At 44.3% G+C, this 12,596-nt stretch overlaps 1 protein-coding gene across 1 annotated transcript in view; it reads left to right on the top strand.

Annotated features, from left to right (window-relative positions):
* The window catches only part of ARHGAP32 (Rho GTPase activating protein 32), a 189,170-nt gene that overhangs the window by 143,377 nt on the left and 33,197 nt on the right, over positions 1-12,596 (top strand). The window contains exon 13 of the mRNA XM_019470377.1: positions 11,102-11,251. Coding sequence (XP_019325922.1) covers positions 11,102-11,251 — 150 coding nt within the window. The remainder of the gene's footprint in view (positions 1-11,101; positions 11,252-12,596) is intronic.

The raw sequence follows: 12,596 nt of genomic DNA on the forward strand, positions 1-12,596 counted from the left end.
CCAACTGAAACTTAATAAAACCCCCATCCTCCCCCCCCCCCCCCCAGCTAATTGTTTTACTTCTGTTTCCCTTTTGCTAATCTCTGACTTCAGGTTTCTATTGCGCCTTTCTACTCACTAGGTCCATAGTTGTAAGCTGTTTTATTGGACTTAGTCTAGGGTCATGGGTGTGTAGCAAGCCGGAGCTGTTAAAGGGAGCCTCTTTCATGTCTGGGGTGATTTGTGTAAGGATTCCCACCCAAATCCCAGGGGAGAAGGAATTTCGGCTTGCAGGCCCCCTCCCGCGCAGTCAAGTATGCCCACACGGTCCTTGGGGCTGCAGAGATGCGAGATCAGTGCTTCCTGCTCAGATTTTATACTTAGCTCCCAAAGAGGCAGCTGACAGATGGGAATGTCTAGAATTTGAATTTCAATAGATTTTTGCATATCACTCTATCTTTTTGTTTTCCCTCCCTCCCCAGACTGGCACTTGGAGGACACAGGATGCATTCCTAAGCATTAATATTATTGATGCTGTTGTTCAGGAGAAGGGGGCTTCCTATTTAAAAATGCTAGTCCTTTGTTTGCTGGAGCCCCAGGGCAGCGAATGCACACTCTGAGAAATAAAATTCCCAGGGAGAGTAGTTACCGTGATCATAGTAGACACTTTGCAAGTAGCCATGGCTCGTCTGTTCATATTTGTTCAGAAAACCTCCCAGAAGCTATAGTCCATTTTAAGGACTAAATGCCCTGCAGGATCTCATTATTTGTGACAGAGGAGACGGGAGGCCTTCCCTTTCCACTCTTCCCCGACCTCCTTTGTTCTGGGCACCACACGGGCATGATAAAAGAGTCTCATTTGAAATCAAAGCTCTGGACTGGTAAGATAAAGGAAAAGAATAAAGCAGGCAAAACAATACAATATCTGCATTCCTAAGTCTTAAAAAGCAGATTTAGTTCATCGCAAATCCCCAAACATATTGGGCCCAATTTTTGTTTTCAGTCAAGCTTTTTTACACTTCTTTCCTTGTGTAAGGAGGATGTAGGGGAAGACGTCATTTTCATCCTCTTTAAAGCTATTGTATCCCGCCAGTGCTGTATAAAGTGACTGTAATGTGAATGAGGCTCACGGCCGTTGTCTTCAGTATTGTTTCCGCTCCAGGTGAGTGGGAATTTTGCTTCCAAAGGCAAAATCATCTCGGGGCTTAATGCAGGTGTTAACAGCTAAGGCATAAACAATTTACAAGGTCAGGGTTGTAAATAGAAAAAGAACCAGAACGATATCAATCTTGGAGGAGTAGGTTACTGTAATTTGAAGGTAACTGGTCTGGGCTGTAAACAGCTGCCCTCTGGCTAGTGGAAATGGAGATAGGCATCTTTTGCGAAGGGATTGGGAGAGCAGCAGTGATACTGCTTGTCGTACTGGGAGTACCGCATACTTCAGAAGAGTCTGTACACTGATGATTGAAGTAACGGCTGTGTCCTGTGGTTTAGGAAAAGGGAGGTAGGGTGCTTTGACCCGAATCTCCTCCTTATTCCAGATGGATTGCTCATGTCCCTTCCTGATGGAATAGAAGGGTTCCTTCCCAGTGTCTTCCCAAGGCCTTGCATAAGAGCAAACACCCTCTCGCTCCAGGGTTGGGCTCCATCTGCCAAACTCCTAATTATTCAACTTTTGTTGTTTGTTGATTCATGTCAGATCTTTCTTCATTGCTTGCCTCCTCCCACTACCCAAGCTGGAGCGTGCTGCCATGCAAAACTGGAGTAACTTGACTGCCACAGTCACTCTGGTTATCCTGGTTTAGCTGATGCCAGGATTGGGCTGAAGCATTATTTGTGTTTGAATGACGAGTGAAAGCTCTGGGCTGCGTGCGTGTGTCCAAAGTACTTGATGTTACTGAGGGTTGGCTTGGGTTACTTTCAAGTTTTTGGAAAAATCTCCTGCAGCACTGCTACCGTTTGTAGCAGAAGTAGAAACGGTGTGGGTGAGGCTCAAGCAGCCGTGCTGCAACTTCATTTAGACTGTTTTGAAGCATTTTCATCAAGGAAGGATACTGCATGCAGCATACAGCTGGTGTTTGAACAAGGGGGGGCAAAGGCAGTTTGCCTTCAAATACGTATGAGTTTGAGAACAGTCAATGCTTGACTTCTCTGAAGCCATGGCCGCTGTAGACAGGACAATAAACATTTGGTTTAGATTGTATTAAAGGGGGGTTGAGCTCAGCCATTAAGAAACTCCATCTGTAAGGATAGCTAGCAGCTCAAGTAATTACCAACAGATGTAATGTGTGGCATTTTCATCGCTGGAGACTGCTGAGTTGGAGAAACTTCTGGGAGGGATGGCTGAGGTACACTTGAACCTGTGCTGGTGTCACCTGATGGGTTAGGTGGCATCTTGGCTCTTGATCGTTCTCCCCTCTCTTCCTTATTTGCAAGTATCTGGAGAGTATCTAACACATAATAACCTGGTTGCTGTTGATGCTTACTTGGTTGTTGATGTTGATACTTACCTGGTTGTCCTTAATGCTTACGCACCACTTGAGGTTCAAGATAAGAAACCAGCTAACCAGTAACACCTTTCATGGGACACAGTGCATCACTTTTGGGATTGTTCTAAAATAGGGTTTCTTGTCAAACTACAGGAATTGTGTAAGTATTAGGGATACATTCAAGTTACAGTATCACATTCTCTTCAGTCCAAATTCAGTGTTACATGAAGGCCTCAGTGCATTTTGGTGTAGCGTGTGCTTGGGCATGGAAGGTCAAATGGTCACGATATCCCAAGGTGAACATGGGTGAAAGACTAACACTGGCTCCCTGACGGACAGATCTGATGTTCAGTTGTGCTAGTGGTACAGTTACCTGAGTCAGAACATTATTTTTCAAGAGGATCGTTAATCTCCAAGGTAAACGAGATAAGCAAAAGGACTGCATTAAACTGCTGGAACACATAGAGGTTTAGCAAAATGTAGTATGAATGAAGGAGAAGAAAGATACTGCAGGTGTCTCTTTTGCTATTTTTCTTCTAGCTCTACATTTCCTAGTTTGCTCCCTTGTCTCCCAGTCCCGCTGCTGGCCTTGTGACCTCTTTCATGTCACCTGAGCTGCTGACACTACTGCCTTGTGTGCTAAATGCCCTCATCTCTATCATTTTGTTTTAAACTCCCCCTTGTTTTCCAGTTTTGGCCCCTGATAACTTGTTTCCTTTGAACTACTGCCCCATCTGTTGTTATTTCCTCATGTCCAATTGCAAGCCCTTGAGGCCCTCGTGTTACCTAAGCAAAGCCCATCCCTGCTACGTTGTCACTAAGACCGTATTAGTCAGCGCTGCTTTTTTCTCCAGATACGATCCCAACAGGTAAATAGGGCTTGTCAGCCCTTGTACCTTTGAAACCTCTCTCTTTTCTCAGCCTTCAGCTGACTGATTTATATCTCCTAACCATATACTGCTTCCCTCGGGGTAGGTATGCTGTACTTCAGAGAATTAATTCAGAGATGTCCTGTGGTCTGTTTGTTCAGGAGGTCAGGTCATATTTTCTTAAAGCTCCCTTAGGCCTTAGAGTCTATGAAAAGATCAGGCCTATCTTTGGCCTGGAAGGTATCGCAGATTTCTTGGTAACAAACTTTGCTATCTGTGGGTAGGTGACATACTTATGCATCTAGCTAACCTTGTGGTTACTGTTCTTATCCAATTATAAATAACAAATTTGGCAATGAAGAGCATGGAGACAGTTTTTGTCATCATAAACAGTTTGTGGTTCTCATACGCCTTTTCTCATTGACATAAAGAAACCTTCTCCAGACAGCTCGAACTGTAGATAATCCTTGTGCGTATCATTACAGACGTGTGTGTTCAGTCAAATAAATAATGTTGAAAGCAATCAATGCTGCTGGTCAGATATGCTGTTAGCTTTTGAATTTGCAGTCTCCTCTCTCTGGAAGAGGACTAATTAGACTCAAATGCAGTGGAAGCTGACAGAGGTTGTTGTGTAATCTGGGCATGAAAATGCACCGAGTGAGTTGCCAAGCCGGTAGATCTCCGATGCCAGATGTTCCTACGCTAACCAAAATAAGCCGGTACTCCAACTTGAGCCAAAGGCTGAGGTTGGCAAGGACAGGGAAGAGTTGCAGTTTTGTTGAGACTGTTGTTTGTGGGCACTGCCCGAAGGATGGCTCCAGAAGCCTGGGCAGATACAAGAGTAAGTGCGGCTTCCTTATTACTAGACTTTGTAAGTAAGAACAGCAACATCACTTACCAGTTTTAATGACCTACTTTGCTCTCCCTGTGTATGGTGCTCTTGTGATAGCTGGAAATACGTGCTTATTCTTGTCTGGTTCTTGTCATCATAGTTAATTTTTTAATGGTTTTTATCTAATGACACTGAAATTAATCACCTTTAACGTATTTCATGACTTCTTATAACATAGAGGCCAGCCTTTGACTGATGTCAGCCTGGCACAAGATAAATGCTGCAGCATCAAAAAGCACGCAGCATTTTTATTTTATTTTTCTTTTCTTTATAGAGCAAATCGGTAAGTACACATTTATGAAGGTTATTGGAGATAGAAGGGTATTTTAAAACTCTCACATCTATGAAATTTTAAAATCTCTTTCTGAAAATCTTTGTGACCAACGAGGGAGCCCAGTGTAGAGATTAGTGCAATTATTGATGTGGTGTTGGTTGGTCCTTCTTCAAAACCAGCGTCCTATTCAAGGACTAAAGGACGGTGCTTGGTGGTGCGTGGTTCCGGATTCTGGTTGGGTTTTTAGGGCTGTATAAATTAGCTTCCAAAATAGAATCTGCTGTGGCAGGAGGAAAGGAGTAAAATGTCTTGTTGCTAAGGAACATGACAGAGAACTGGGAGATGTGACTCAGTTCTTGGCTTTGTGTAATTCCTCTTCAGTAAGATGTGGGTCCACAGAGCATGTCTTTCTAAGCGTGAAAGGATGGATATTAAAAATATTTACTGAGGTTTTATGGGGGGGCCGAGATAACTGATGCTGTGCAGGGAACCAGTTGAACTCAGACCACTCACACAGTTAAATGTATTCCTGAGTGTTTGCAGAATCGGGAGCATAGGAAAGATGTGGCAAAACCAAACCCGGCTTCTCGTCTCCTGATTCCTGATTCCTGGTACTGCCTTTCTTCAAAAGAGTCTGTCACTGCTCTTTCTCTCCCCGCAGCAGAGTTTAATTTTAGAGGAAAATGGGTCTTGAGGGGCTAATAGCCTGGGAAAATTTTAGCTTGACTTGCTGCAAATCTCTCTTCAGAGAGGATGGATCTCGCTTTTGTGTTGTAATACCTAGCTGTGCTTTTTTCACGACATTCCCACACCTTTTTCCATCTTTGATTTTGTGACTGGATATTGCAGTTTGTTTATGTATTTTAAACTATGCAGCCACACGTGTTCTTGCTTTTGACCTTAGCACCACGCTCTCCTCGCAGCAGGGGACAGCTGGGTTCCGTAGCGTTGTAAAATCACTGTTAAGAATAAGAGAAACAAACACGCTGGCCGTGTGCTGGGAATGTGGGTCAGCATACACCCTCCAAGATTTTCTCTTAGAGTCAAAGTTTACTAACCCTGTATTAGAAAACATGCTGCTGTCAACGATCCTGCGAAGAGGATTTTGACTAGGCGTGAGTGCAAATGCAAAATATTAGCGATAGCAACAGGAGATAAAGCAGGTGTTCCTTATTTGTTTAGCAGGGGTTTGTTTTCCCTTGGCCAAGTCTAATAAGGTTGCAGGGGGACAAGGCAGTGGGTGGGTGAGGATGTCCTATAGGAAGCTGCCATTATCCTGTTCAAAAGATGTTGCTGGGTCACCGTACGCCTGGATGTCTGCTGAGCGAGCACTTACCTTTTTTGTCCGCATAAATGTGCAAGGCTTGAAATCTGTTAATGTTTGCTTTTCTGCTGTTTGTTTCCCCTGGTCTTTGCAAAGAGGCAGGGTGTGTAAGATGGGAGATGCTGTCCAGGGCTGCAAGGTTGACTGTATTGTGCTTTGTTCTCAGAGCCTTTGCATCATGGGGTTTTTCTTACTGAAAAGGGAAAGAAAACACACGCACAAAATCATTTTGGGGACACAGTAAGGCTGCATTTATTAAAAGGCTTCTCCTGTTTGGTCGCCATGATTCAAAGCTGAGGAGTCAGGAGCCAGTGCTCTTTTCCATCCTACCTTTCCTTTTGTTGCCAACACTTTGGGCAATAGTAATTAAATACTACGTTTTAGAAGTGTTCTCAGGAAGAGTTTTATGGCCCAGACATGATACTTCTGCAGTTTGGGCTGAGACACACGGTATCATTGGACTAATCTCATGGGTGTGAATCCAGAGTAATTGCATCCCTGTCAAATCTATACAGGCACAGGAGGGATCAGAAGTTGGCGCTCCGCGGCTCAGTTGTGCCTCAGCGACTTCAGCTCGTTTGCCAGCAGGCTGAGGGTATAGTTTTGCAGCGCGTTGGCTTTGGCAGGGAGCTCAGCCTAAGAAGGTCCGGTTTCCTGCGCTTTTGCTGCGCCGCCCCCTCACTTGGGCTGCCACAACTGCTCATGCTCTTCTGCTGTAAGAGCATCAAGTTCAGCAGATTATTTTCAGTCTGGGTCGCTGCAGTGACTTAGCTCGCGGCGCAACCTCACAGAAAGGTGTAGGGACACAACAGGAGTGCCGCAATGGCCCCTGAGCGCAGCAGGTCGCAGGAAGGTGCAGGAGACCTCAGTGTATCCCAAGAGCTCCCCATGAGCTTTCAGTGGGTTCCCAAAGTAACACAAGAAAAGCGTGTTGTGCTGAACAGCCATGAAACTACTTTGAATCAGCTGATGGCTGACCATTTCTCCAGTAAACAAGCTGCATAAAGTATATCCTGAAGTGCCTTTTCAGTCCGCAGCATTAGGGTGAAGACGACCTTCTTTTAATGAAGTAATTGTTATTTAATAGTTTTTATCAGTGTCAGGGGAATTCCGGGCCTCACTTATACTACAAAAGCTTGGTGGTATAGCAACAATGGCATGGTTTGATCGGTAAGTGTTCCTCGGGGAGGTACGGTGTATGGCAGTTTCCCAAAACCACAATAAACTACCTGGCACAAGTATTCCTTTGTCTTCCCTCCCTTCCCAGTGTATAAAGGCTTTTGGCCACCGTAGTTATGTCAGCTAAGGGTGTGATATTTTTTCTCACTCCTAATTGACACATTCGCGCCAGCAAAACTTCACAAGTAGCCCAACCTCAGGTGGGTTTTTTTTTGTTTGGGTTTTGATTGTTTTGGGGTTTTTTTTCAGCCGGTATCACTATGGTAGATGGAGAATTTGTCTTTGCTTGTTCAGGCCAGGATATTTAGCCAAACCTGCCTTTCTGAGGAAAATCAGTCCCTGCTCCTTCTAGGAAAGCCTCTGTTTCTTGCTAAACAATTTGTTCTACAGCTGTTTAAATCTGAGGTGGAAAGTAATACAGATGAATGTTAGGGGGTTTTGTTTAGTTTTGTTTGCCTTTCAGTTGGTAATTCAGCAGCATCTCTGACTGTAGCAACCATGTAAAATTGTCTGGTAGTAATGCTGCTTTTTCGTCTGAATTTATGTCTGTGTCACTTGTCAACCTGAACACCTCACATGGAGACGCAAACTGAACGGTTCAGATTTATCATATCCCCACTTTATTGGTGGGACAATAGAGGAAGGTAGAAAAGGGCTAATTAGTTTATTCACATGTCCTTAGTTTGTAACAATTTTAGATTTGTTTCTGGTCTAAACCTTGTGCCTTGATTCCATAATTTCCTTCCATTCCCTGATTCTGGGTTCTTCAAGATCGGCAAACGGCTGTAGGAGCATAGGACCACTACGTGCACTGCAGCCAGAGAGCACTGCTTGTAGCTGGTACTGCAACCAGTGGGACAGCAAAGGTTTGGGACCACGGTTTTGGAGCAGAAAACATTTATTCTGTGGGATTCTTGGTAGCAACCTTGGCACTGGTGCTTATCCAGAAACTGGGACTGCTGTGCTAGCTTCATCTAAACCAAAATGTATCTGAAATTAAACCTCTCTTAGGATGCATGGCTGGTTTGAGGGTCAAATGATGCCAGAGGACTTGGAAGCAGGATAGAAGGCGTTTTTCACCTGTTACTGCTATTGGCAGACAGACAGCATACCTGACAGCCTCCTGAGCTCTTGCAGCTCATAAGGATACTTTATCCTTATCAGACACCTACTTGCTTTTTTGTTCTTTTTTATAACCTGTCAGCAAAGAGATGACTGCTTGGATTTTCTCGCTGTTCTCTCTTCTTCCCCACCCTGGAGAAGCCTAACTGCTATCAGTTAATCATTCTCGCGTAGGTATAAAACTCTGGAGTTGGTTTAGCCTGAGAAACTCTCATACCGAGTAGGCAGTGATTCAGAGAAAAGCGGTGCGGGAAACTGTTTAACCAAGGAACCATGCAAATGTTTCCACAGGCCGTTGATAAGTGCATTTCTGGTTACTTAACCTGCTCAGGCATTGCCCTGGCAGTGTCGTGGACTGTTGCACTGGTACACCATGGGAGTGTGTTTGTAGGAGTCTACTCAATGATGCGGAAAACAAGACAATTATTTTAACCTGTACCGGGTGGCTTAAAGGCAGAGCAGGCTTACTGTGTTTTAAAAACTCAGGTTTCCTTTCTGGGTAGTGATGTAAACAAGTATCAATAGCAGGCAAAGTACGTCCTTGGATCATGGAAGTGTATCCATTGCACCTTTTTCCGTTTCTAATGCCTGAGGTGACACCCAAAGGTCACTTGCTGACCTGGTCACCAGCGTTAGTAGAATTTCTGCAGTACTGGAATTGGATGCATTTGTCTCCATTTTAAATCCGTTATCTGATGGACTCATTTTTCATTAAGTCGAGCAAGATACTTCCTGAAGAACTGTATACGGAGTCTGTGAAATGATTCAAATGAATACATACGTATTAGTAATTGTCTGTTTATTTGACTGCTGTAAAAGCATCTGTCTTGGGTCTGTCCCCTCCAATAGCATTATCACAGGAGCCCGAGGGTGCGAACCCTTTGAAATTCCACACAGGTCAGGATGAGACTCGGTCTCCATTTATGCTTGAGCGGGGCTAATAAGAGATGATAAATGAGCCGTTGCTTTACTGTGATGATGGATACAACCAAAATCTATCCTAACTTTGTTTGGCATGTCAGCACAATCTGTTCATTTATTGTGTGTAATTAAAAAACCCCGTCAGACTGAGAACATCCCTTTAACTAAAGCCCCCGTAGCCACAGTTTGTCACGCTCAATGCTTCTGCGTTTCAGTAAATGATTTGGGTTTGGTTGTTGAGAATGCAGACATGGGGTTTTGTTGGAGATTTTAGGATTTCAGGTATTCAAATGTATTTGGCTGCTGCAGATCAGTGTGGTGTCACGCTGCTAAAAGGGACTTTATCCAAAAGTAGAACTCTACGCGCATGGATAGAAATATGTTCAGGTCATTGGAATCAGGTTTATTATAAACAGAGGGACTGCATCGATACCTGGTAAAAGAGAAGGAAAAATACTCAGCTGTTTAAAGGGATTAAAACATCATGAAGCATAGCGTGGCATAACCTTCTTCTTGGGAGAAGGTTCTTCATGTTGTCTGGTGAAAGAATACCCTGTCTGCCTGTATGAAGCATTACTGCATAAATCTCTCTTTTTGCCGAGCCCCAACTTCCAAAGCCGCTCGCAGAATTTCGGGCTGTACGTGTTACCGAGCAGTAGTGACACTGAAGAGACGCACCTTTGTCAGCAGGGGTCTTCGTTGCTTTTGTTGTTTGTTCAAAATAGCGTTTCTCTGCTGAAATTTGATTACAGTACTTACGGTTTTAATGCAGGTGAAATACACGGTTGTCTTTCCTCTCTGGGATCTGAGACAGGAGCAGGGGAGAGCGATTGCTGGCATTGCCTTGCGGTGCTGCAGGAGCCTTTACAACTTCCTGGAGCTGTAAAGGCTTCCCCACAAAGGACAGCCTTTTATACCTAGTGATTTGTTCTTTTCAATAGAGCTCTTCTGTTGAAGTTAAACTGCTTTTAAATCATGTATACAATGGCACTTTTGTTGGGGAGGCTGGAGCCCTTTTGCTTTCAGAGTGGGCCTCAGGAAGAAAAGTTGACATTCAAGGGTATTGTTCTGCTTCCCATTCAAACCCGTGCGCAGCCTCTCCTCCCGATTTGCTTGAGTTTATTTGTGTCACCCACTTCTGCCCTGTGTTACTCTCCATTTCCTTCAGCTGTGGATTACGCTCCTTAGCGGGACCGGATGGTTTTAACGGAGTGACCGATTTCACCAGCTTAACGCAGAGACCGTGCGGCATCGTGTAGAGAAACGGAGCAGGAGGTTTGGAGGGATGGCTCCTGAGCTATGTTCTCGTCTCTTTGCAGACTTCTTGTATTTATTCTGGAGGGGATAAACTGCATCTCTTCAAATCGGCCGCCTTAGTTTTCTATGAAATAAAACAAAGACAGTAATGCTTTTATCTTGCAGAGGCTTGAGAAGACTTGGGGAGCCAGTAATGCCCTGGAATGGACTGTACCTCCACAGCTGCGGCTGCAGTTCATTAGAATCGCAGGTGTGCTGGAAGGGCAGCCTATAGCCCTTCGAGCTCCACGTCCTCTAAGTTCAGATGATATTAGTCATTCGTTTGTTCTGGAGGGCGCCTGAGACTACTAGAATGAGAGCCAGTAACAAAGCATTTATTTCTGCTTGTAGATTATATACAGTGTTTGTCAACGTACGTGAGATTACTGGTTTTGTAAGTTTAGCCTTGCCCGTTTTTCCAGAGATGAAAACTGTAGCTCTCAGGTGCTGCCCACCATCCAATATGCCCTGACGGTCCTTTAGTACGCTCCCACCTGAAACTGCTTTGCAGATAAATGTGTCTTTGTGTTAAATTCTTCCATTACAGCTGTCTCCTGTTATTTCTGCACTAGCCAAGGATTAGAACAAAAGCCAAGTCTCTGTTTAGTGTCGGACCTTGGAAAATCTGTTTCTGTAAATAATTGATATTAAAGTTACTACAGTTCTTACGTGCTCTGTAGAATGTGTTACGCTTGGCCTTGCCTAACTGAACCAAATCTAAAATGAAGCGGGGTTTTTTTTTATTTTGTTGTGCAGTGTCAAAAAAACACGGCAAGCTCATCACCTTCCTTCGTACATTCATGAAGTCGCGCCCAACGAAACAGAAACTGAAACAGCGGGGGATCCTGAAGGAAAGGGTGTTTGGCTGTGACCTGGGAGAGCATCTTCTCAACTCGGGCCATGACGGTAAGAAACAATTCATTCTTGAGTTCTTCCTCTGTTGGGAATCTTACTTCAGGCTGACCGTATCTAGCAAAGGGCTAGTTGGTACTAGCGGAGAAATGTGTAACAAAAATCGATGGCTGAAAGGTAAATTGAGGCTAACGCTAGTAAGAAGCAAGCATCGTGGTTCAATGTGGGAGCACTGAAGATGGATGGAACTACTGAAGATGAGTTCTCAACTTCTTGAAGTCTTCAATAAATATTAAATATTTTTTTGCAGGGCAATAAACTCTATTTATGTGTCAGTGTCAAGGAATAATTAACTGGTATGTTAAATGCATACATTTCTCTGACTCGGTGCCTTTGTATGATTCTAGCACAATTTGCAGTGTAAATTCTTCATCTGCCTTTTCCCTCGATTTCACAAAATTTACAGGAATTAACTGGATATTATGTTTCATCATAGCTTGCTTTTCTCGCAGTTTGTCACGGTGAGTTTTCTGTAGCTCTGCTCTGTCCCTTCCGCCTTCCCATCAGCAGTTTAAGGAGGCAGCAGAGAAGGGCTGTCCGTTCCAAGAAAAAATTACACAATTGTCACTACTCTTCCTCGGATGAACTTTCATGTCGCGTGCTCTTTCCTACCCTCTCACTGTGACATCTCCAATCGAGGCTGTGAAATCGGGGAGGTACCTGCGTTGCCGAGTAGCAAGCAGAGGACTCGAATTCTTTCGCAGTTCACTAGCCAAGGTCATTCCCATAAACGGCCCATGCTGAGGGTGATTTAGAAAAGCAGCATGGAGCAGCCGTGGGTTGCAGCCAGTTTGCCCAGGAGCTAAAGCCGTCAGGAAATTAGCGATGGGTGTAGCATCACTGTCTGGCTATGTCAGCTTGTTGATCTGTTCCATATTTTTGCTCCTTGCCTAGTGCGGTAAGATTTTGCCGTAGACCTCTTATGCCAAAGTTGTTAATCTGATGTCTCCCAGCTTTTGCGTGCAGGCTGAAGGAGGAGTGAAGTGACGTGTGGGGTAGGAAAGGAGTTTCTCTGTTAAACTTGTTTCCATTGGTACTTTAGACGCCTTGTTCACATGAGTGCCTTTTGGAAACGGGATGCTAAAGGGTGGGGAGCTGTTTTGTGCACTTTTTCCAGCTGATTCAGTTGGTAACAGCAACGTGCGCTCCCTTGCCTGACATGAAGTGTTTTACTACCAGTTGGTGAATAATATGAGCTTGTTCTTATGGAATCAGGACTGTGGCAAGGCTCATTGGCTTGTTAATTGGAACCAGTAGAGATCTTTATTGCTGGGGCTTGAAAAGCATCAGAGAGCCAGAAACTGGATGATTTGGAGACAGAAACAGACAGTAACCCATG

This window comes from Aptenodytes forsteri, unplaced genomic scaffold (genome assembly GCF_000699145.1).
Source record: "Aptenodytes forsteri isolate BGI_AS27 unplaced genomic scaffold, ASM69914v1 Scaffold126, whole genome shotgun sequence".
NCBI classification, from domain to species: domain Eukaryota; kingdom Metazoa; phylum Chordata; class Aves; order Sphenisciformes; family Spheniscidae; genus Aptenodytes; species Aptenodytes forsteri.